The sequence below is a fragment of the Populus alba genome, chromosome 11, assembly GCF_005239225.2.
Source record: "Populus alba chromosome 11, ASM523922v2, whole genome shotgun sequence".
NCBI lineage: Eukaryota > Viridiplantae > Streptophyta > Magnoliopsida > Malpighiales > Salicaceae > Populus > Populus alba.
The window spans coordinates 5,225,612-5,251,142 of record NC_133294.1 but is presented as its reverse complement, the minus strand read 5'-3'; the positions used below and the strand labels follow the sequence as shown (position 1 = coordinate 5,251,142).

Below are 25,531 nucleotides of genomic sequence, written 5' to 3'. Positions count from 1 at the left end.
TGATCAATTATTGAATCTGAATTCTTAATATGAACCAGAATATATTTTCATTTCCAGAAAAATAGCTTTCCATATTCGATAGAAGACACCTATCTGTATAATATCCAGGTTTTCTAGGCTGAGGCAGCAAAGGATTCTCACAATCCAACATCAGAACAACAGACGACATTGTTGGCCTATCTTCAGGGCACTGTTGCACACACAAGAGGCCAACTTGAATACATTTCAGTACTTCAGATGTGTTAATCGGATTCTCCATAAAAGGATCCATTAGCAGCTCAATAGCCCGTTCATCATTCCATAATATCCATGCCTACACCAAATGTTTAAGTTCCTTTGAGAATTAACTTACACTTGCATGCAAAGGAACATGTGTACATACAAACACTCACATAAATATTCAAGCCATATCAATTGGTTTCGTAAGGAAATACTCACATGTCCTAGAAGGTTTAAGTCATGATCAGGATGATAGAATTCTCTGTTCCTCTTTCCACTCGCTATTTCTAGGAGCAATACACCAAAGCTGAAGACATCAGATTTGACTGAAAATTGTCCATCTATTGCATACTCGGGGGACATATAGCTACTGCATTTAATCCACAAAGAAATATTTTAACAGCGAAGTGCCAAGTACAGGTAGATAGATATACATAAATACATAGAGTGAGAGACATACTAAGTTTCCATAACCCGGCACGTTTTTGCTTCAGTTTGATCACCTCCAAACATTCTTGCCAAGCCAAAATCTGATATTTTTGGATTGAAATCACTGTCTAAGAGAATGTTGCTAGCTTTTAGATCCCTATGAATGATTCTCGACCTTGAATCTCTGTGAAGATAAAGAAGTCCTCTAGCAATGCCTACTACTATGTTAAAGCGTTTCTGCCAATCAAGGGACCTTCCTGTGAGTCTGCTGGTAAAGCATTTAGTTAAAAAGCCTGATTTGGGACAACGTTAAATAATTAAAAATGATGGAAGAGACTTGCCAAAAATATACAAGTCCAAACTTCTTTTGGACATGTACTCGTAGACCAACATCTGTTCTTCTGCGTGAATATAACATCCCAAGAGCCTAACAAGATTTCGGTGCAGAAGCTTAGCAATCAAGATGACTTCATTCTTGAATTCTTTAAGGCCTTGTCCTGAATCTTTGGAGAGTACCTTTACTGCTATTTCTTGACCAGTAGAGAGCTTGCCCTATATATATATATATATATATATATATATATATATAAAATAAAAAAAATGCTAGCTATCAGCAGATTGTTTAGGATACGCAATTAGGCATTCATTTACTATGATTAATTTGACATGATCGAGGTCCATCAGGCTTTAGCTCAAATGGAGACGAGGCGAGCAGGGATCAAGCAGGTTTTTTGGTTCAAGTCTCACCAAAAGGATCCATTCCACTAGGTGTTGATCATACCAAAGCAGAGTTAAGTAGTTCAGAAAATAATCTTGTAAACAGGGCCGAAAACACCTTCTCCAACCTTATTAGCAAATGCAAAGTCATTTGTCGCAGCTGCAATAGTACACCGATCAAATAATGGTAGCTCTAGGTCTTCAAGGCCAGGTTTATCATCATGGCATGCCTCTTCTACAGATTGGCCTGTCATGAAGCAAGCAAAGGGATTATTGGAAAAAGATGGAGAAATTAGCTTATCTTGCTATGAGAGAGCTTACAGCTAGTTTCATCAGAATTCTACTATAGAACTTTAAACAATCATAGGAGTTCACCTTCAAAATCAAATTAATCTCCTATGATCTCTAAGAAGGTTGATTTATCCATGACTTCTTTTTCTTTGTACGGTTAAAAAAATAAAAGTTATTCCACACATAACAGTGCAAATCAAACATCTATTATGGATAGAAAAGAAAAAAAAGAAACACTAGATTACCAAAGGCAGGTGGAACATCGAAGCAACACAATTAAAGTCCCGTTAATCATCACAAATCATTTTCTTATTATGTCTAGTTACTGTTAAACTAGTCATTCATCTGATAACAAAAATGTAACTAAGATGAGAAAAAAAAAAAGTTTATCTAACACAGAAGTAGTTGAATATTTACCTATCTTTCTGCCAGACTTCCTCTTCCATAAAACGTACAAGGCAACTAAAACCAACAGAAGAACCGCTAAAATTGTTGAGGCCCAGAATATGATCAGTGTCACTTTGTCCATTGCACTGCTTTCTAGATGCATCCACAAGTAAGATATAATAATCATCAATTTGTTTTTGAAATCAATTTGTGCTTCTAACTGACTAAACCACTTAGTCATTGCAGAGACTATCTTACAATCTTAGTTTAAGGTCTTGTTCCTATAAACAGAGGACCAGCTATCTAGTGTACCTGTAGTTCTCATTCTTTCGCATTCAAAGAGGACCTAGTTTGTAGAGCCCAGCAAAAGCTTTCATATCATCGTTCACATGAGAGGTTGTCTTCCCAAACTGGGAAGGCATGTTAAAAATACACCGACTACAACTACTTTGTACTGTCTCAGAGCAAAGTGACATATAAATACTAAAATTTCACGATGGTAAGTTTAATGCCTGTGTTCAGAAAAGAAAAGGGAATTTATCATCAAAGTTGATCTGTGTGGGCACCCAAAAACAACTTTTAATAAATTTCCTTTGCCCATGTTAAATCATGGAGCATACACCCACTAGGACCAGCAAGGAAACGAAATAAAAGTAACCAAAGCATGCATAAAGAAAGAATGCTATATCTTACATTGTGATTTTAGTACCAAAGCATGCATAAAGAAAGAATGATGTATCTTACATTGTGATTTTAGTATCTAAAGCTTGCATGAGTGAATGCAAAGTTTATGCAAAGTCTGCTTTGTGTTAAGAACAAGAACATACCAAGTCAGAAGCAGCCATCCGAACATACATTTCATCCCCTCCGTCATTGAATTCTCTAACATCCAACAAGTCCCCAAACCACTTCACGCAATCAATAAGTTCAGTTGTGGCATAAGCAACGCATGAGCAGTTCCTCAGACAGGCATCTGCACAGTTCTCCTGATTAGTTGTACTAGACTGCATAGCATATGAATTATCTGGCAACTTCAAGTTTGGAAACCTCATAAATCCCTCATTTGTGCTACAATTCAGTGGTTTTCTTGGCACACATCCGCTGGACCAATCCATTGAATACCATTCCTCTGTGACCTTTGGCACAAACCCAGTTGGGCAATGGCAAATGGGCACCTGGTTTTCATTACAAATACCATTTGGACCACATCTTGAATATGCATCACAAAGATCTTTATGCAAAGAGAACATTAGAAACCACTCATTGGATTTTTGGTTCCATGTGAAGTAATTAAGCATGCCAGAATTTAAACAAGGAACCGTGATATCATATTATTATCGCTGTTGTCAAAGCTAAAGTATATGTAATTTGAGTTATAGATGAATATAGACTTGAATATCTGGAAACCTTTCATTTGAAGACCCCCTCCCAACCTGAGACCATCCCACATGACACCATCCCATGGCCCGCTTCAATATACTATATCTGATCCTCTGTGAAGATGTACCTGTGGAAGCCCCTTGATATCCAATTTATAGGTGTAAAGTCCTGCAGATGGATCTTGAAGACTTTTCCACGAAGTCAAGAACCAATTCTAGCCAGTTGTTAGGTCCCATCCTAGCTTCATGCCTGGTATCAAAGTATCACATGGATAATCAAAGCTCTGCCAGATATAGTTGTTTGAACTATCGTTACTGCCAATATCTTTGACAACAAGATTTCCTGTGCTCAGGAGCTGTAAGATTGGATTGTTTGAGGTTGTGGATGGATTGGAAGACAAGACAATGTGCTTCATTGAGTTCTGAGAAATGACAATGCTTCCGTTTGCAACTATGGTGACTGCCCCAGATAAATCAGTGAGAGGGGAGTCCCTGTTGGCCACCCAAACAACTGTTTGATCAGGAACATTGTTGAACCATATTCCCAGATAACGGTTTGTAGAATTCCAGGGACTAAAGAAGCCAAAAGCAAATGTGCCATTTTTCAAAACAAGAGCTTCACTGCTATTGTCTCTGAGAATCTGGTTTACAGTTAAGAAGTCAGTGGCAGTTGAGGTCTTGAAGTTAAAAGTGGTGAAAGCTAAGCAAAAAAATAGCGAAAGAAAGACCTCCATGGATGATCCTAGTGGCAACAACTGAAAGTTCATCATTTGCATTTGTATTTCTTAAGTCGTCGGTGCAAGCCAAGTGCAGTGCATAACTCAATAAAATACTTGCCCCCTCAATCAATTTTCATTCAAGAAAGAATAATGAACTCTAGATGTTATTTAAGAGGACTGCTAACCTTGGCTACTTTCAAAACCTGATTACTAAATACAAAGTTCAACCCAACACCAACAATTATGGGTTCTCTAACCCCTTCCCATGAATGAGGAAGGAAGAAAAACTATTGGACAATTGGGAATCTCGAACCAATTTTATCATGGAATATTCAGACACCAAGGAGAACGTTTAACTACTATTACTACTAAATACTTTCATTTGTCTTGTCTAGTTTCATCAACTTCTAATTCTGATCATGAACCAAGAGTGAGATGCAGGTTGTATCTAGGCATCATATGACTCACAAAGTCCAAGATAAATGGCAATTAATATATGATGATGAGGGACAGACACAGAGAAATACAAATGAGGAAGACAAAAAGGAAGAATGATGCTAGAAACAACCAAAATAAAAGCCAAAAACAGCAAGAACCTTCTCTGGGCTTCATTCATTTTCAGGGTATTTTTCCTTCACCACCACTACATGCATGATCAGGTCAAAAAAATCATAATGGCAAAATAGGAACATCTGTAGCATCCAAGAACCATGTTCATTAGCAATGAAAAAATAAAACGAAAGTTCTTTCAAAACTTCTAGAGGAAGTTGAAATTAAAGGCAGCAACAAACAACATAGAATCTTGCAATGATATAGGCAAGAGTACAGGAAAATACTCACAAGTTTGAAACAGCTTCTTGTTGATGGAAGGTTTAGCTTCAACCCTGTGGCAAGACATTCTTGAAATGACAGAAAAAAATGTCAAAAAGACGGGGGAACAAAAAACTCTTACCAAACCCAGCAGCTTGGACTGCTAGCTTAAAGGCTTTACTTACATGGGTGTTAAAGGACTTTAGGCCCATGATATGATTTTGATCCAAAAAAATATATATATTATAATACATCAAACTAATCAAGTATTCCCACTTTTTCCTTAGCATGTTATTGAATCCAAGCTTGCTTATCTTTTGGTTTCTTCTTAGAAATTTAATTATTAAAAAAAATTTTATTTAAAAAAAATTATAGTGATAAAGATGTTATCACTCGTACTTATAAAATAAAAAAAGATATATGTTAAGAAGAAATGAAATTTAAAAATATAATTTTTAAAGAGAAGAGAGATATTTTTATTATTTTTAGTAGATAGCAACCATGTGTTTTTTCTCATTCTTGTATCTATATTTCTAGTATAATTGTAACTATTAACAGAATCTAAATGGGTTATCCCTCGTTTTTTTCTTTATAATTTATATATATATTGTAATTTTATTTTTTTAAAATTTTGTCCTTCAACATTTGATTAGTTAAAAATTAAATTTTAAATTTTTTTTAAATTTATTATTTTTTGGTCAAATGAATCAAGTCAGGAGCTTAATAGGTTAGTATAGGTTGGCATCATTTTTATTTTTTCATTCGACACTAGTTTTTGTCATTCGACATTGATTTTTTTTAAAAAAAAAAAACATATGCTTGGGTTGATTTAACATTATTTTTTTTTCTCAATTTTTTTTATCTAACTTATGATGGATCATGAGTCACATATTTACTTTGTAATTATAACTTGAAAATTATATAATTTTTCTTTTATTTGTGATATTTGTTTTTTAAGAAATTTCGAAGTGCCTAGAAAAGCCCATTAACAAAAGAGAAGGAATCACTTTTCACTTAACTTTTCCGTTGCATATCATGTAAGATCATGAAAGCCCACTAATTCTCAAACCTCCCTCGTACGCCCACCTAACCTAACTGAATTACTTACTGTTATCAAATTGGCGCCAAAAACACCCATTGAGTCCTTCCTTTCTGATGTGATATATACAGATATAATTTTGTGGTTCTTTAAGATAATTTATTATTAATTAAAAAAGTAATTAATTTATATTTAAATATTAGGTGCATCGTATAAAACATGGAAAATCTAAAGCTATAAAATAAATCTAAAGCTATATGTAATACATTAACGGTTTATGTGAGGTTTCGCTGAAATTTCCTGAAAAAAGGTGGAAAATATTCGTAAAATATGTATGAACACGTATTTGACAGGAAGCAGCATGTGCTGTCCTCTCAAAATGGCTGGAAGAAATGTATCACCCCATGGCTAAAAAGTGTTCGTCTTTCATGAAAGAGAAAGAGAATGACAAGTTAAATATGAATTCTTTTTTATACAAATAGACTTTTCAATTCGTTTGTTATACAAAAGCTTTGTAATGTTAGAGATTTGTTTTCTCTTATGCTTACCAACAACATGAATTCTTTTTATATTTTAATAATAGCATTGAATTTGATTATTTTTGCTCATCATTTGTCAACAAAACTGAGTTGATCTCACCTTCGTATCCAATTATGAAGAATATTATACTTGGTTAATATTCAAAAATGACTAGTTGATATAGGGTGGAGTGTGATAACGATTATTTTTCAAAGTACTTTTCGTATTGAAATGCATTAAAATGATATTTAAAAATATATATATATTTTTGAGATCAACGCATTAAAACGATTCAAAACACATAAAAATATTATTTAAAAAAAATTTGAATTTTTAAGGAAGGTGTTATAGTCTTCTCATTGAATTAACCTAAAATATAAGCATTTTCATGATATTTTTTGTTAGTAAATCTTTTGCCTGTTTTAGTACAATAATTGATTTTGATGTTTGAAATAATATAATAGTACATAATTACAAACTAATAGTCAAAATGTTTTTTTTGTCTTATTTTTGACATGCTTGCCATCAAAACTCAACAAATACCAACCATATAGAATTTTCTGCCTTAATCATTTGGGCTATTCATTTGTCAATGTACAGATCCTAAGATTCCATGTTTGAAATCAGAAAGAGGAGCTCTCCCCTTAGTATTTTATATTTATCTCTAATAATTTGTTAAATAATTAGTATATTATAAATACACGAGGGATGTATTCGTTCATAGTCCAATGTCTAGAAAAATATAGCAACTTTATACCACATACTTTGTTTATGATGACAAAAAAGTCTTTGGAAATTGTTAAGGTCTTTGGTCAATTTGGATCTGTGTAGCCTTTACGACCGTAAGATGCAAGTTTCAAGGCAGCTTTCTTGCAATAACGAAAGAAAATTTTTAGGATTCCTCTCATGTGCATGCATACACATCCAAGGCAAAATGAAGTTTTAAGCCTCTGAATAGGTTTTTGAACTTGGTATAAATATGAAGAACAAAAAAAAACTAGATTTTTAAGGGGTGTTTGAGATTGTGGTAGCAGTTATTTTTTAAAGTATTTTTTGTTTGAAAATGTATCAAAATAACTTTTTTTTTATTATTTTTTAAAAATTATTTTTCACATCAGCATATCAAAACAATTCAAGATATAAAAAAATTAATTTTAAACAAAAACTTTTCTTCATGAAACATCATATGAAACACAATTTCAAATGACACCTTTTAGTTCTCTAAATGAAAATTGTTGTATTCGAACAGGAAATCAAGTTGTCTTTTTCAGTTGAGTAGGGCTTGAATATAACTCGGACTCACAACTCTATCTAAGCAACATAGGTTGTAATGATATTCCTTGTGATTTTAGATTGGATGAACTATAAAACTCATGTTCTTTGCCCATCAAACTTAAGACCAAAGTTAAGCCCAAACCCAACCCGAAATAACATAGGTATTTAAAAAGAAGGTTACCAAAGAAATTGTTTTTTCTCTTCTCTTGTTTTTTTCACCCTAGCATAAGTTTCTCCCAAAATAAAAAGGATTTTGGTTTCAAGCTTTATTTTTATTATTACCCATTTTTGCCCCATAAAAAATCAAGAAAAGAAAAAAAATAGAAAAATAGAAAAATAAAATCAAAATACAAGAGGATATGCATAAATAAAGCCTAGAAGATTGCTTAAGTTGGTGGTGAAGGATTAAAATGTCAAGTAGAAAAGTTCGAGAACTAAAATGTATAAGATTGACAACCCAATTCTGATTGACAAAAACCCTCATTGTTGAAAATATTTTTATTTGGGATGAAGAAATACAAATTTGGATAGGTAAGGACTCAATGAGAATCTTGTAAGGCTTAATCAATCTTATTGAGGACTTGATTGCAGGAAAAATCAAAATTTTGAGTCAATTTGAGTGTTAATTGAAATAAATTAAACCTGGGGACTTAATTGGTTTTTTAAGAGGTTTCATTGGACGAATCAAAGGCGTAAGAATATTGAAGTTTGACGGGTGATTAAAGATTTGATTGAAGAAATCCAAAACCAATGATAAAACTAAAAAAAAACTACATGATTTTAGGGCTAAAATTGACCAAATTAGGGGGAAAAATGAAGAAAATTGAAAGTTTAATGGTCAATTAAGGGTTCAAGTGCACATATCATAAACCAAGGACCAAGATAAAAATGGAGCTAAACTATGAGGCTGATGATTTAGTTTGGCAAGGGAGAAATTGAATGAAATTAAAAGTTTGAGAGATAATTAAGGATGCAATTAAAAGCAATTGGAAGACCATTGACTAAAGTGAAAATTTTCAAATCCCAATTTAAAACATTAATTTTTAGGGTTTAACCTAGACAATGCATTGTTTAGTCACTGTATAGCTTTTTCTTTGGGAGTTTTGGTTAATCAAGAAGGCATTTTCAGATGAATGAATATTGCGTCTCCGACCACCTTTGTGACTATAATCACCACCATTCAACTAAGAAATACCCCCTTTACAAAGATCAGCTACTCCTATCAAATATTTACATCCCATTTTCTTTAACGAACTTAACAATATTGTGTCCCTGATAAGCCATTATTGCTTTTTTAGTTTCTCAGCTGATCAAAGTGACACCTTCAAATGGATGAATGTAAAACTACATAACTTTAAATTGAGAAAGAATGGATCTAATCAAAATGTATGCTTCTCCTTTATCAAGTTCAGGTGGTTTCTAATGACGTTTACATTGGAGGTGCTCTGGTGAAACTTCAAATTTGATCAACTAAGTCAGCTTTCACTAAGATACCTATTTGTGCTAAACCACTCAAATTTTTGTGTATTCACACTTAAAAATTCCCAAAGGGTTCTTATCAAATTTCATAAATCTTTCATCCAAAATTAGAAGATGAGGGATGCATGCCATTGTATTCAAGGAAAAAAAAAACTACCTATGAAAATTTGTTACAAAACCAACATCCCAAAACCTTTGAAGGACAAAGGTGCTAGATGTTAACATTTCTCCAAAACCCTTTTATTTTGATTAGAGGGCTAAGTTTTGATCAATTTATGTTTGAATTCATTAAGAACCCTAAAAATACCCCCTGAAAAATAAAGAAAAGAGACAAAGCAAAATATAGAGAAATGCACTATGAAAAGATCCTGGTGTAAATGTCCAAAAGCCTAACATAGAAGGTCTAACAATCTTTAGAAGTAAAAGATAATGAAAGGAAAATAAGGAAAGAAAACAGAAGGAAAACAACAGCACATAGCTATCAAGCTTAGAGAAGGTACAACCATGTAAAAGTTCAAGGGTGAAGTCCATTTGACCTGTCTATTCATGCTTTTTTTAATGTTTAAACTTCTTTTGATGTTGTTTGCGCTTATCTTATATTTTTTTGGTTTGATTTTGATGTTGAAATAATTAACTAAAATTTTATACTTTAGTGGCATTCAATAATTGATATTTCAAATTTATTAAATCAGAATTATTTTTATTGTTTAACTACAATTTTCAAATTTAAGAAACTTTGATTTATTAATTTCCCCATGCACTGCATCACTTGAACTGTAGTCTTTAGGGTTTTCTTTCAAGTGGGCAGCATGAGAAAATAAACATGATACAAGCATCAAAACTAACAAATATCTATCGGGCAAAACAGTTTTTTAAGAACTGATATCGTTTTTTTAAAGGAAAAAAAATCAATCATTAATATAAGGCTCCGTTTGTTTGCAGGAAAGTGAATTCCTTTTGGAAAGTGAATTCCGGGGAAAGTGAATTCCTGGAAAGTGAATTCCGGGAAAGTATTTTCCGATGTTTGGTAGTGTTATGGAAAATGAACTGGAAAACACTTTCCAGTGTTTGGTTATGTCATGGAAAATGAGCTGGAAAATAACTTATTAATATTTTATTTTTCTCAAGTTTATTAAAATAATTAGGAACAAATCTTACAAATTAAAAAGTTGAATGATAATGAAATTGAAAAAAATATATAATTTAATAAATTATCTCAAATAAAACAAATAATAATCAAAATAATAGGGATCAAATGTAAAAAATTAAAAAAAAATGAAAAATGAAGAAATTAAAATAATAATAATCAACATTTCATAAATTATTTCAAATAAAATAAGTAACAGTCAAAAGAATGAGGATCAAATTTGATAAATAAAAATTTCAATAAAAAAATGATAAGAAAAAAGCAAATAGCAATTATAAAAATAAGGACCAAAGTTAATATAAAAATAAAATTTTAAGAGATGAAATTGAAAAATAAATATTCAAAACAAAATATATATAGTAATCAAAAGTTTGAGGATCAAATTTGATATAATCAGCAAATAATGACATTTCTAAATTTTTCACAACTTCCGGAAAGTGTTTTCCCCTCAAAATTTTCAGGAAAACACTTTCCTGAAAATCAAGCCAAATTTTCCTTTTACTGGAAAGTGTTTTCCATTGACCAACTTTCCTACTGGCAAACAAACACAAGAAAGTTTGGAAACTGCTTTCCCGGAAACCACTTTCCAGAAAACAAACACAGCTAAAAGGAAAACACTTTCCTGAAAACCAAGTCAATTTTTTTTTTGACTAAAATTGACCGGAAAGTGTTTTCCGTTGACTGGAAAGTGTTTTCCGCTGACCGGAAATTGTTTTCCGTTGACCAACTTTCCTAATGACAAACAAACACAGGAAAGTTTGGAAAATGGTTTCCCGGAAACTACTTTCCGGGAAACAAACAAGGCCTAAGATTTGACACATATTAGAAGATACTGTTTTTAATACTAAGACAGTTATATATTAAAATTTAGTTTTTAAATATTAAAATAAAAATATATTAAATAGATATGGGCAACCTAAATCAATCATTTCAGACAAGGAGATTATTAAAATAAAAATATATTAAATAGATATGAGGCATTTAACTAACCAAGGTTTTTTTATTTTTTTTAATCTTCAGGGGGTTGAAAATGCATTAAGTAAAAAATAAAAAAGGTATTTTTCAAAAAAATTAACAATTTGGGCGTCTAAACCAAACACACACCTTACCTATAAAAACAGGAATTGAAAATAAAAATACTTGATAAAAAAAAAATAATTTTAAAAATATAAAAATGAACCTGAGTTTACTTGTTATACCCACGATATGAGTCATATATCCCATTAAATTTAATATCATATTATTTATTAAGTTATTTTTCATTTTTTACACAACAATCAAGATGCAAGATGTTTTTTTTTGTGTTAAGTAAAAATAATAATAATAATAATAAATAAATAGGAAAGGCGCGTAGCACAAAATAATAGCCTACTTTTTGTAAGTTAAATAAGAAAAAATGGTTTTCTATAAGCCAATTAAAAAAAAAAAAAAAAAAGTCACATGCATTACCTAAGCAATAACCCTAAAAGCATACCAAACAAAATATCATGTTTATATCTAAGCAATTCACTTCATTTAAAAGAAGTTTAATTTAATAAAAAGCGACTAAAAAAGAAACTGGGATAACTTAAATTATTTTTAAAAATTAGTAAAAAAAACTTTATAGATATCAAATAAAATAATAAAAAAAACTCAATCTCCAATTAAATCAAATGTTGCAGGATAAAACTAAAAAAAAACATAAGCTTAAAAAAAAAGAAAAACAATGAACTAGAGCAAATCTTTCTAAACTTAGTTAATCTTTTGAAATTCATAACCTATTAAATCCTATATCTAGGCTCAATAAAAAAAGCTCAATTCAATGTTGAAAGATTTTTTAAAAAAAAAAAACATCATAAAAAAATTAGTCTAAGCAAAAAAAATAACAATAAAAAAATAAAGATGGATGAATATTTATTCTTTTAGTGTCATTTCCCTACTATAGTTTAAGGTACTATCACAAGCATGACCCTGGTAGGTTGGCTTTCTTTGACATGATGTCATTTACTTAAGTGGACAAACAAATACTTAAAAAAGAAAGAATTTATGTATCTACTTGCTCGGCTAGCCCTCTTAACTTTGGTTTACTTCATCTGAGAAATAACCAAGTTTTCATTAGATTTACTGTTCTCATCAGGATATTTGCAAATATGTTTTTCATTTGGCTTGGTTCTATTTGGTAAAACTCGAACCAAAGTTTCATATCTCAACTACTTTTTTATTTGGCGCCTCCGAGAGTCATGAGATATCATTGTTCTTATTGATTTCGAGATTTTGTTTAGTGACACGACCAAAAGCTTGATGTCTTCTCCCAAATGCAGGAGTGTTGAAGTAATAAATAACCCGGCGAGATCGAGGTCGAACCACAGAGAGGTTAATTGTATAAATTATAAATAACAAGACGACAACAACAACAACAACAATAATAATAATAACAATAATAACAACAACAATAACAATAATAATAACAATAATAGCAATAATAGTAATAGTAATAGTAATACTCAGTACGTGGCGTTGTTACACCTGAAAATGATATAAAAGATCGGGTCACAGGTTTCCAGCCTATATACTAAGTTTATGAAAAGATTAAAGAGATATATTTATATAATATAAACAAAATGTAAATAATAATAATAATAATAATAATACGTAGTAGTAGTAGTAGTAGTAATAATAATACTAAAAATAATAATAATAATAATAAAAGAAGAAGATGAAGAAATTAATGAGAACTTTGAGATGGAAGATTAATGTAAGGATTAAACAATGATAAAAACAAATGTCAAGGTTAGAAGATCCGCCAATGGTATTTCAAAACAAGTATAGTATAAACTCTTATTACTCAATTTGGAAAACCACACACGAAGGAGGTTCCAATCGGCTGATTTGTCATTAATAGCTCATTATAAATTATTAAACATGATCATATTAATTATCTCATTTACATAAGACCAAACTTTTTAAATATATTATCAGGAATTCATGATGTTAATTGATGTTAACAACAAATCAAGTTCCTTTCATAGCCCAGGTGTAGGTAATACCATACGGTTGGGCTATGAGAGTGTCAAGCATTTGTTGTACCAAGTATTATACAACACAAATCTAGATTAACCATTTAACAAACAAGGTATTAAGAATTAGTAAGATAAAAAGATAAGACATGTTAATATTAAACATTAAGGTCCATGTTGAGTTTATACCATACTTGTTCTTACACCATTAGTGTAACCTTTTCACCTTGACATAATAAACTTAGCTAAACATAATGAAGAGAAACATAAATAAACAAAACAAGAACAAAAAGAAAATACAAGTTAACTAAGTAAAGGAAAGGAAATGAAAAGCATAAACAATATATTAATGAAAGCAAAACTTAAAAATTACAAAAAAATATAAAGAGAGAAATAAAGAGCATGAACTTGATCTGAACAACCAAGCTAACCAAATGCATGGCAAATGCCTCCTATTATAGGCCAAAATTCGAAATTATTGATTTGATGACTAATTGTTGAGTGGGTGACCAACTTTTGACTTGGTGAAAATCCTTATCTTCTTGTCTTAATAAAACAAAAATTCTCTTAGCTTTCCAGGAAAAAAAAGATGAGGTCATTTGGACTTCTAGAACTCAAGATATGGGCTGAACACTGAACAGTGTCTGGGCTGCAAGACAGATTCAGACTTCTCCGTTGTTGCTATAATTTGGACTTGAAAACGGCCTTCTTAGATCTTGATGTCCAAATGAAAGTTGTAGGCCTATGTCTTACTGAATTTGTGTAAACATTTGAGGTCATTTGGACATCTAGAACTCGAGATATGACCCAATTACCGAACAGTATTCCAGTTTGGACTGCACCAACATCTCTTTTCCAAGTTTCACCCTCTCTTTATCTTCACAAATTTCAGTAGTTGAATTCATCAATCAATACTTTGATTTATGTGATAGACCTACATTTAAGATGAACATTTACCATATATTAGGGTGTTTTATAGTATTAGACTTGTTATTATAAAACATGCTTTAGTTAAGGAGTTATTGATACTTTAAGTGCAAAATGATAATATAAAAAACCTTGATAAGTATGCACTTTTAAGTACTAATCATTTAGCAAATATATAATTAGCTGGTCGAGTGGTTAAGTAATTTCAGAAACTGGTCAACCAGATCAACTGTTGTTTGTCTTCACAATGTTTTTCAGTTTCTTTTTTAACTTTTGCTTCTTTTCCTTTTCAAGTTTGGTCTGATGAACCAGAGTAACAAGCTTTTCAACTTCTTGGGTGTACCCCTCATACTCTGTGCAGTTTCTTCCCTTCAATATAATTAATCTTATCCAAAAAAAATTCACGCGCAGCATGCGCAATTGCAATTACTCCAGGAAGAGGAAGAGCAAAATACTGCATTGGATAATATGGAGAATTAATGGACACAAGAATGCAAGGAATGGAGGAGATCAAATGGCTCTCGTGAAAAGGAATTGTGACCGTTCTTGTTCCAACTGTGGGTTCATCATGGCTGCTCATTAGCATATTTGTGGTTCAGGAACAGAGGAGAAAAAGGTAAGACAAAGCAAGCATCATAACATAAGGTAGATCGAGTAATTATCCATAAAAGAATAGCTGACGAACACCACCCATATAGCATTCCATATGATGATGCTGTTAGATTTCTTCCTTGACACTAGGCAGAAAAGATCAGTTGTTTAGAATCAGGTTGGGAGTTGAAAAATCTACTAATTAAGATACTTGGATGGAAAACGAGCCTTGGAAACAACAAATCTTAGCCGTCCAAACCACCTTCGTAAATATTATATAAATAAAATATTAAAAGAAAAATTCTAATTATATGAAAGCTATTACAGTTCTAGCTCCTGCATCAAAAGGAATGCAGGTTGTTTAGGAGAAGGCATTGTTGTTTCACTACTTGACATAGGAACAAGAGACGGACTTGTATGCATTTCAAGGCTTTTAGGGGAAAATATAACTCCTCCAGTGATGAATCAACTATCTCCAATGCATCGTCAAAAATCTTTGTCATTTAACTTTTCATTGAATTGGATTGTTCGAGGTGGTGTGTGTTAAATCTCAAATCCACAATTTAGCAACAAGTATTTTCATTACAAATCTAATGGAACTTCATATTAGCAATTTTTCAGACAGCACAGCTTCAGCGACTAGCAATTTCAGAAATTGTCACCTCATTTACGGAACACTGTCCATCTTCTACGTCTAATGCTATATCAGGATTATTTTCAGATTTTCTAAAGAGGAATGCAGGTTGTTTTGGAGAAGGAATCTCTGTTTCGTTACTCAACATAAAAACAACTGCCAACATGGATGGTCTGTCCGTGGCATCTTCTTGCACGCACAGTAGACCAATCTGTATGCATTTCAAGGCTTCACGCGGATCATACAACTCCGTCAGTGATGGATCCACTATCTCCAATGCTTTTTCTTCTCTCCACAATTCCCACACCTGTGTTGTTCATATAAATCATTAACATACAAGAAATAAGAGCAGACAACATCTAAAATTGTGAACATTGAAATGCAGCCAAGAGCACACATGGCTCTCTTATAACTCACATATCCAATCAAGGTCAAAGGAGGATCCTGTTGATAAAATCTATTGTTCTTCTTGCCACTCACAATCTCTAGCAACATGACCCCAAAACTGAAAACATCTGATTTTACAGAAAAGTTTTCCAAAGCACAGCATATTCTGGTGACATATAGCCACTGCATCAGAAAAACAAGAATCTGAAGTTTTAGTATTCCTGGTAATCAATGATAGTACTTTGTCACTCGGTCTTTGTTTTAGGAAAGGTGCTTACAATGTTCCGACAACTCTCCTGGTCCTGTCTTCTGTTTGGTTGTCTTCAAATATTTTTGCCATTCCGAAATCTGATATTTTTGGGTTCATCTCTGCATCCAGTAGAATGTTGCTACATTTTAAATCCCTGTGAATGATTCTCAACCTGGAATCTTGGTGAAGATATAAAATCCCACGAGCTATTCCAACAATAATATCAAAACGTTTTCGCCAATCCAATAACAATCTTCTGCTTTCATCTGTCAAAACAATTATTTTTAAGACAGGTAAAATTTGACAACTAGAGTAAATCAGGGCAACAAATACTTGAAGAGACTTACGGAAAAGAAACGAGTCCAAGCTTTTGTTTGGCAAGTATTCATAGATTAACATTTGTTCTCCATCCTGATTGCAGTAACCTAGAAGTTTCACAAGATTCCTGTGTTGAAGCTTTGCCATTACAATAACTTCATTTTTAAATTCTTCTATTCCTTGTCTTGAACTTCTAGATAACCTTTTTATTGCAACCTCCAGTCCATTAGCCAGCAGACCCTAAAATCATCTTACAAGATTATGGTAAAAAAATACCTCTAAGGCGATTCATATGTCAATAACAATTAAGGTTTAAAGTCCATTGGACGGCCAAACACATCCATGATAAATGGAGATGCAAAAATTAAGTTCTATATAAAGGGTTCTTAATCCAGCAAAAAAAGTAGTTACGAAAAGTTTTGTGTTTTCCATCCACATAGTAAATCTAAAGTTTCGCAAGGATTAAAAGATTCTTTATTCTTGATACCATAAAGATTTTTGAACAATTATTTCAACACTTAATGAATCATGTATCCTATTAATTTTCTATTATGTATATATGCATGTCATATTGATGTTATCCTAGAAGTTGTATTAGAGTAGAGTTTTCTCCATTAAATGAGTTTGGAGTATCTTGAAGTCCAACATCAAAGTCAATGAAAATATACAACATAGTCATAAAAAATTGGTGGTCTCCTTGTTCTTAAATAACTTATTAATTAAATTTTCTCATGTGAGTTTACTGCTCTTGAACTGGTTTTCCTTAAATTGATTGTTCTTCAAAATTATCTAAATAATTTTTTTGAACAATAACCAATTTTCTTTTATCTTTATACAACTCATTTAAATATTATGTTTCCTTAAATTCTATCATTTTAGGAAAATCACTCCTATTGAAATTAAAATCCTCGATAAATTTAGCAATTTTTGCCTTAACTATTCATGTATTTTGAGAAGAAAAGTAAAACATATATCCTTTAAACTTTAAAGTTCGCTATATAACCAATGAATATTCACTAGTTGTTCTTGGATCTAATTTCTATAGTTGAGGATTATTAATCATTACCTCAACAAGACAACCATATACATTTGTATGATTTAAATTAGGCTTCCATCTATTTCATAATTTCAAAAAGGTGTTTTAGACACAACATTAGGGTGAAACCCTATTTTAAAATATACACAACAATCTTTAATTCTAACTCCATAAAGATAATGGTAGATTAAAAGTACTATTCATGTTCCTTACCATGTTTATAAGGGTACGGTTCCTTCTTTCAACTACATTATCTTATTGTGGTGTGTCAGAGATATATATTGTGTGATAATGCCATCTCCTTTAAGGCACTTTGCAAATGAACCTTATATTTATCCCTTTTTATGTATCTATCATATAACTCTCCATCTCTATTTTGAACCTTATAATCTTTTATGGTATTTGTTTTTCCCACCTCAACCTTATAGATCTTTAAAAGCATCTAATGCTTCGGCTTTATTCAATAAAAGACAAATATGCATAAATCTATTAGAATGATCATCAATAAATGAGGTACAATATCTTTATTCATTTAAGCATATCGTATTAATTGGTCCATAAATGTCAGTACATATAATTTAAAAACATTTCGAGCTTCTCGTAGCATCTTTAATGGTCTTGTTAGTTTGCTATCCCTTTATCCAATCTACACAAGTACCAAAATCAATAAAATCAAGAGTGTTTAAAACTTCATCATTCACTAATCTTTTAATTTTCTCAATGAAGATGTGATTTAATCTTCTATGCCAAAACATAGAGAAATTCTCATTTATTTTGCTCCTTTTAATTATCGAATCAACATGCATTGATAAATAGTTGAGCTCAAAATTAGTAGAGTCTAGATTAATTTTATATAAATCATTAATGAATGTTCCACCACTAGTAGAAACTTTAGTTTTTAAAATATTAAAAATGTTTTCATCAAACAAGAATCCATAACCCATGTTACAAAGTTTAGAAACAAAAATCCAATTTCTAGAAAATGATGGAACATAGAAGAAAATTTTGAAATCCAAAATAAGTCCAGATTTTAAAATTAATCTAAAAGTCCCCATAACCTCAACTTTAAAGCATATATAGTTTCTTGAGTAGATGTCTTCTTCATTTCCTTTCAGTTTTTTTTAGTGTAAATATTTTGAAAGAAAAGAAAGGTTTTAACAAAAAATGGCAACAATGCCCTTGAATGAGTAGATATTAGGTATAAATGAATGGGAGAGATTTTGATAATTGCACAAAAACTTGTTAAATATAAATAAGAAGAGTAAGACAAAAAAAAAAAAAAAACATAGAGAGATTTAAGTGTTTGGCTTTATTTTCTTTTAGCTAATTGTCTAGACATTTTTATTTTTATTATTCTTAGATATTAAAATTGATTTTTGTGCATATAAAGTATTATTTTCTATATCTATTGAGATATATAAAGTTGGACCCTCACATGACTTATTGGAAGTTCATTCATATGGTTTATTTGTACATTAAATGTTTATTTTAAGGATATAATATATTATAATGCATGGAAGGAAATACTTGATTATAAAATGCGATCATTATGATTTATATGTTGTATTCTTGATTTAAATATATGTTTTCACTTATTATATATTTTGAACTCCATAAATATATTGTTATATGGGCTAAATGGGAGAATGATAGAAAAAATATTCTTCAAGTGACCTATATATCATGTAGATTTTAAATTAAGTGATAATTAATGCTTAGAACTCATTGAACTCTAGTAGTAGGCTAAGCACATCCATGATATATTGAGGAGTAAAAAATTTAGGTTATCTATAAAAAGGTCCATAGTCTAGCTAAAAAATAATAATTTATTAATAGTCTTTGTGTCTTCCATCTATATAGTAAACTCTAAGACTTAACATGAATTAAAAGATTTTTTTTTATTAATAACAGAGATTTCTAGACAATTATCTCAACACTTAATCAATCATTACACACGGGATATGTATCCTATTAATTTTGTACCATGTTTATACGCTTGGCATATTAAAGTTTTCTTACATATTAAGCATTCTAAACTACAATTAAGCAAAATTGCAGAAAAAACAAATCTGTATTATTTAATTTTTAGCTAGAAAATGAATTGAGAAACTCTACCTTGTAAACCGAGCCAAAACCACCTTGCCCGAGTTCGTTAGCTGGAGAGAAATTGTTTGTGGCCGCCATTATGGTGCTGAGCTTGAAACATTCCGATTCAGTAGAATTGCTGTTTACCTGCGGCTCAGTACCTGGTTGTTTTGCCATTCATGAATCGAAAGGTGATCTTCTCCTCATAACCAGAGCAGAATAAATACATGACTAGGGAAGTCATATCCAGATAGAGGTTAGAGATCATCCTGTCTTACCTTCTTTTGCCCTCTTCTTGAGCCGCAAATAAGCAGTTAGGCTAATGAGAAACAACAATAATGCAATTGATGGTGCTAAAATGGCCAGCCTCGTTTTTTCCCGATAACCATTTAGCTTCCTTTTATTACCAGCTGCATGAGAACGAAAACAATAACGATCAACTCCAGAGGAAAAACCAGTCCCTTCTCCTATGGAAACAGGGCTAGACATATGGCAAAGGCTGTCCCCTTCGGCACCCAATAAGTATCAATATCAATGGTTTCTTTCATGTAGTACAGAGCTTATTAACTACATCCTAGAGCACTGGAAAACATTGAAAGTTGTTATAAATCAAAATATCTGTAATCACAATCCTATGAAATTGTTACGGAGAAGAAAAAGGGTACCTAATTCATATGCATCAACACGAACATACAGATCCTGACTTTCAACAATCCTATCATATTTAATGTCTACTAATTCCTTGAACCAATTCACACAACCATCCCCTTTTCCGGGATTCCCAATGACTGCGTATGCAGAGCATGAACAATTCCTCTTGCATTCCACTTCACAGTCTGCACGACTCTTGCTCATGTCCACCCAAGCTGCAGCTGAAGTGTCCGGAAGAATTACATTTTCTACCTTCACAAACCCATCTCCATGATCGCACACCGAAGATGTCTGTAGCCGCTTCCTGACACAACCACCGGACCCATCTCTCGTAGACCATTCCGTTGGGTGCTTGGGCTCGAACCCAGGTAAACAGGCACATCCAAATGTATTATAAGTGGCAAGTTCACACGTACTATAAGCACCACAGTATCCATAATAGTCGCACTGTAACTGAGGGCACTTCCAGTATTCCCTCCACTTACCATCACTTTCTCGCCATGTCAACACCTTTGAAAGTCCTGAATGATCCACTATTAGTCTTACCAGATGATAACCATCAGGAACTGTAAATTCATTGTATATTTCGTCTGGATCATTTACAAAAACGGTTTTGTATAAGCCCATCTGCCTTCTCCATGGCCAAGGGGGATATCTGGTAATTGGCTTTGTACCATTATAGAGAAAGAATTGTGGCGAGCCATTTGTGTTGATCCTAATTGAAAAGTCTCCAATCCCAGGGTCATCAGCTGATCTCCATGATGTTAGGAACCGATCAGTTCCTAATTTTCGATCCAGCCCCAGTTTCATTCCAGGTAGCTGGATGTTAGTAGGATAATCGAAGCTTTGCCATACAATCTTTCTGCTTCTTTTCCTGACCAATATCAAATTCCCAGAATCCAAGAGTTGAGCTTCACAAGTATCATTTTCTTCCACTGAAACATTGGCAGACCACACTAGAAGCTTTTGGTCATCGTTACCATAGAGAACGAGGTTTCCATATTGGTTTATAAAGAGAAATCCAGAGGAACCAATGATTGGATCGTTCCTGTTTGCAACCCACACCACAGTTTGTTCTGGTACTTTATGGTACCAAATGCCAAGATATCTATTGGTTGAACTGCCAGGACTGAAAAATCCCAGTGCGAAAATATTTCCTTTGGAGATAAGAAGGTCACCTTCTTTAATGGTTTGGTTGGTCTTTAAGGAGTCTAGGGATGCACAAGATGAGAATTGGAGCATTAAAAGAGAAAAAAACAGGAACAATTTTCCAGGTTCCATGATAAGGCAAACTGGACCTTGGCTTTTGGACAACCATTAAAACTAGGCATTTTTGGGATGTTGTTTGCAGAAAAGTCTGACAAGAATGTTGGAATGTTGTTTGCAGAAAAGTCTGACAAGAGAAGCTATTTTGGGATCCACCTCGCTTAACTAGGCATTTTTTTCATGGATTTTTCTTTGCAATCTTCAAACTCAAGACCATGACTTGTCTAGTCCTTTTTATACTACACCCTCATTTGGTATTGCGTAGAAAAATTTATTTAGTTTTATTTAAATTTTAATTTTTTTATGTTTTTAGATGATTTTTATGTTAAAAATATTTTTTTAAAATAAAAAAAATTAATATATTTTCAAAATAAAAAATATTTTGAAAAGTAGCTAGGATTATATTACCAAATACTCCTACATGTACTTCCCATAAGACACAATAATTGTGTTTAGTGATTACAAAAATTTCTTTCTTAATTTTGATTTTTATTTTAAAAAATAATAATTGAAAAACATGTTTATTTGTTGAAAATAAAAACATTTTTTTCCACTAAAAAAGAACCTTAAAACTATAACTGCTTTTCCTACCAAATCAATACCATAATTTATAATTATTATTTTAATATTTTATATTTATGATAACTAAATCATAAATATTTATTTTACTTTTAAAAAATTATCATAAAAAAATATATTATTAACTAAAAAAACTCTATAAATTAACATATGTCCTCCACCCTGAATGGAACAGCCTTGAAGCTTCACTAGTTTTAAATTCTTCTCCTGAATTTCTAGATAACCTTTTAACGGTAGAGAACGGTGGAGACAAAGTCCCACCATTCGAGTACAGGACCACCACCGTTCGGTGGGTTGTTGGCAGTCATGTTCAACAGTAAAATTGGCTCTGTACCATTATAGACAAAGAATTGTGGCGAGCCATTTGGGTTGATCCTAACAGAAAAGTCACCAATCCCAGGGTCTTCAGCTGATCTCCATGATGTTAGGAACCGATCAATTCCTAATTTTCGATCCAGCCCCAGTTTCATTCCAGGTAGCACGATGTTAGGATAATCGAAGATTTGCCATACAGTTTTTCTGCTTCTTTTGCTGACCAATATCAAATTTCCTGAATCCAAGAGTTGAGCTTCACAAGTATCATTTTCTTCCACTGAAACATTGGTAGACCACACAGGAAGCTTTTGGTCATCGTTACCAAAGAGAACGAGGTTTCCATATTGGTGTATAAAGAGAAATCCAGAGGAACCAATGATTGGATCGTTCCTGTTTGCAACCCACACCACAGTTTGTTCTGGTATTTTATGGTACCAAATTCCAAGATATCTATTGCTAGAACTACCTGGACTGAAAAATCCTAGTGCGAAAATATTTCCTTTGGAGATAAGAAGGTCACCTTCTTTAATGGTTTGGTTCCTCTTTAAGGAGTCGTGGGATGTACAAGATGAGAATTGGAGCATTAAAAGAGAAAAAAGCAAGAACAGTTTTTCAGCTTCCATGAGTGGGTAAACTGGATCTTGGCTTTTGGAAAAGTGTCAAAATTTTGCTATGTGGAGAATGGATATGGCCTTCAGACAAGTCTCCAGAGAAGTTACGTGACGGAATTAGGCATCTCTTTAATGAGTTACTCTTCTGGTAATGTTTTGAAAGTAAATGAAGAGTAAAAGACTATAATGCCCTTGTAGGCTTAGAAATAAATATAAATAAATAAGAAGTGTTACAGTAATTGAATAAATATAATAAATATATATAAAAAAAGAGATCTGAAAATTTTAAAAGAAAACCAACTTTTAATTTCTGTTTCGATAAATATTAAGGTTTTTAAAAATTGTGTTTTGGGTTGATTGATGAATTAATTTGAATGAAATGGGTTGACTATTGATTTTGAGTTATGATTTTGTTTGAATGATAAATTTATATTAGAAATCATGAGATAACAGTAGGTAATCTATGAAAATTCTGATTTTGAGGTTTAATATGATGAAAATTCAGTTTGGTCCCTCAATTTGTGAAAATTATAGTTTAGTTCCTAAATTTTAAAAAAATTACATATTGTTCCCTGAAATATATTCCGAGATTCTGTACAGAATAAAAGATGAATTGTGGGCATAATTCTAGTATAGTTATGAATTTTTAACACTTTTAATTTGGTCCTCCCGTTTGACAAAAATTAGAATTTGACCCTAAAATTTGGAAAAAATCCAGAATGGTCCCTGGATCATAATTAGAGATTCTGGATAGAAATGATGATGAATCATGGACATGATTCCACTATAGTCATGAATTTATGATATTTTTAGTTTGATCCTCTAATTTGACAAAGTTACAATTTGACCCTTAAAAATATGATAAAATTCAAATTGGTCCCTAGCTTTAATATTAGCTTTGGAAGATTGATTTGATGAATAATTGAGGTTTATTTAGTGAATTATAACCAATTTTATTATGAATTAGATTTCGGAAAAATCGTTTAATTTTGGGGTTTTGAAAAAAATAACTAGTTTAGTCTAAAAACATATAAGATTATGAAATATACCCTTAGATAAGTGTATTAAATAGGTTATATGTTCTTTTGAATCATTCTTGAATATGTCTCATTTGTATTCAAATAATCCTGATATATTATCGGCAGGACATAAGTAGAATGTTCTTTGTTATCTAGTTTTGAGTGATTTTTGCTTTCGAGTCAGGTGAGTTGATAATTTTTCATATGCATGATAAATATTATAAATATTTGATTTGTTAATATGAATTGAATCATGTTTCTTGATAATATATATATGTTGATTATTATCCTTGTTATGATAAAACATGATCAATTATCTTGTTATGATAAAACATGATTGAATCTGAATTCTTGATATGAACCAGAATTTATTTTCATTTCCAGAAAAATAGCTTTCCATATTCGATAGATGACACCTATCTTCAGGGCACTGTTGCACACACAAGAGGCCAACTTGAATACATTTCAATACTTCAGATGTGTTAATCGTGTTCTCCATAAAAGGATCCATTAGCAGCTCAATAGGCCGTTCATCATTCCATAATATCCATGCCTTCACCAAATTTTTAAGTTTCTTTGAGAATTAACTTACACTTGCATGCAAAGGAACGTGTGTACATACAAACACACACATAAATATGCAAGCCATATCAATTGGTTTCGTAAGGAAATACTCACATGTCCTAGAAGGTTGAAGTCATGATCAGGATGATAGATTCTCTGTTCCTCTTTCCACTCGCTATTTCTAGGAGCAATACACCAAAGCTGAAGACATCAGATTTGACTGAAAATTGCCCATCTATTGCATACTCGGGGGACATATAGCCACTGCATTTAATCAGCAAAGAAATATTTTAACAGCGAAGTGCCAAGTACAGGTAGATAGATATATATACATAAATACATACAGTGAGAGACATACTAAGTTCCCATAACCCGGCACGTTTTTGCTTCAATTTGATCACCTCCAAACATGCTTGTGTTGATTGAATTTTTTTTTTCTCAATTTTTTTTATCTAACATATAACGGATCACGGGTCACATATTTAGTTTGTAATTGGAACTTGAAAATCATATAATTTTTCTTTTATTTGTGATATTTGTTTTTTTGAGAAATTTTGAAGTGCCTAGGAAAGCCCATTAACAAAAGAGAAGGAATCACTTTTCACTTAACTTTTCCATTGCATACCATGTAAGACCATGAAAGCCCATTAATTCTCAAACCTCCCTCATAGGCCCACCTAACATAACTAAATTACTTCCTGTTATCAAATTGGCGCCAAAACACCCATTGAGTCCTTCCTTTCTGATGTGATATAAACAGAGATAATTTTATGGTTCTCTAAGATGATTAGAACTGTTGGGTTTTGGAATTTATGGCGAATAACAGTGGCTGAAGAAGAGGATAGCATGAAGAAGATAAATCAATGGTGGGATGAAAGTATGACGGATAACG

At 31.9% G+C, this 25,531-nt stretch overlaps 2 protein-coding genes and 1 pseudogene across 4 annotated transcripts; all 3 read right to left on the bottom strand.

Annotated features, from left to right (window-relative positions):
* Positions 1-485: 485 nt before the first annotated feature.
* On the bottom strand, positions 486-5,073 carry LOC118045599 (G-type lectin S-receptor-like serine/threonine-protein kinase SD1-1). 3 transcript variants are annotated; one of them, XM_073412457.1, is made up of 6 exons: positions 4,982-5,073; positions 2,356-4,063; positions 2,074-2,196; positions 1,494-1,612; positions 990-1,200; positions 486-913 (listed from the first exon to the last, which is right to left on the bottom strand). In XM_073412457.1, exons 2-6 carry the CDS (start codon positions 2,366-2,368, stop codon positions 870-872), a joined length of 510 nt encoding a protein of 169 aa, XP_073268558.1. In that variant the 5' UTR covers positions 2,369-4,063; positions 4,982-5,073; the 3' UTR covers positions 486-869. The 3 variants fall into 3 exon arrangements, 1 of the variants encoding a protein (XP_073268558.1); XR_012171175.1 differs by adding an exon at positions 4,738-4,833 and having other exon boundaries at positions 500-913; positions 990-1,612; positions 2,074-4,063; positions 4,982-5,054; XR_012171176.1 differs by having other exon boundaries at positions 510-913; positions 990-1,612; positions 2,871-4,063.
* A 10,309-nt stretch (positions 5,074-15,382) lies between these two features.
* LOC118045603 (G-type lectin S-receptor-like serine/threonine-protein kinase RKS1) lies at positions 15,383-21,581 on the bottom strand (annotated as a pseudogene).
* A 776-nt stretch (positions 21,582-22,357) lies between these two features.
* LOC140956067 (G-type lectin S-receptor-like serine/threonine-protein kinase At1g11410) lies at positions 22,358-23,068 on the bottom strand. Its single transcript, XM_073412233.1, has one exon. It carries the CDS (start codon positions 23,066-23,068, stop codon positions 22,358-22,360), a length of 711 nt encoding a protein of 236 aa, XP_073268334.1.
* Between the last annotated feature and the right edge of the window lie 2,463 nt (positions 23,069-25,531).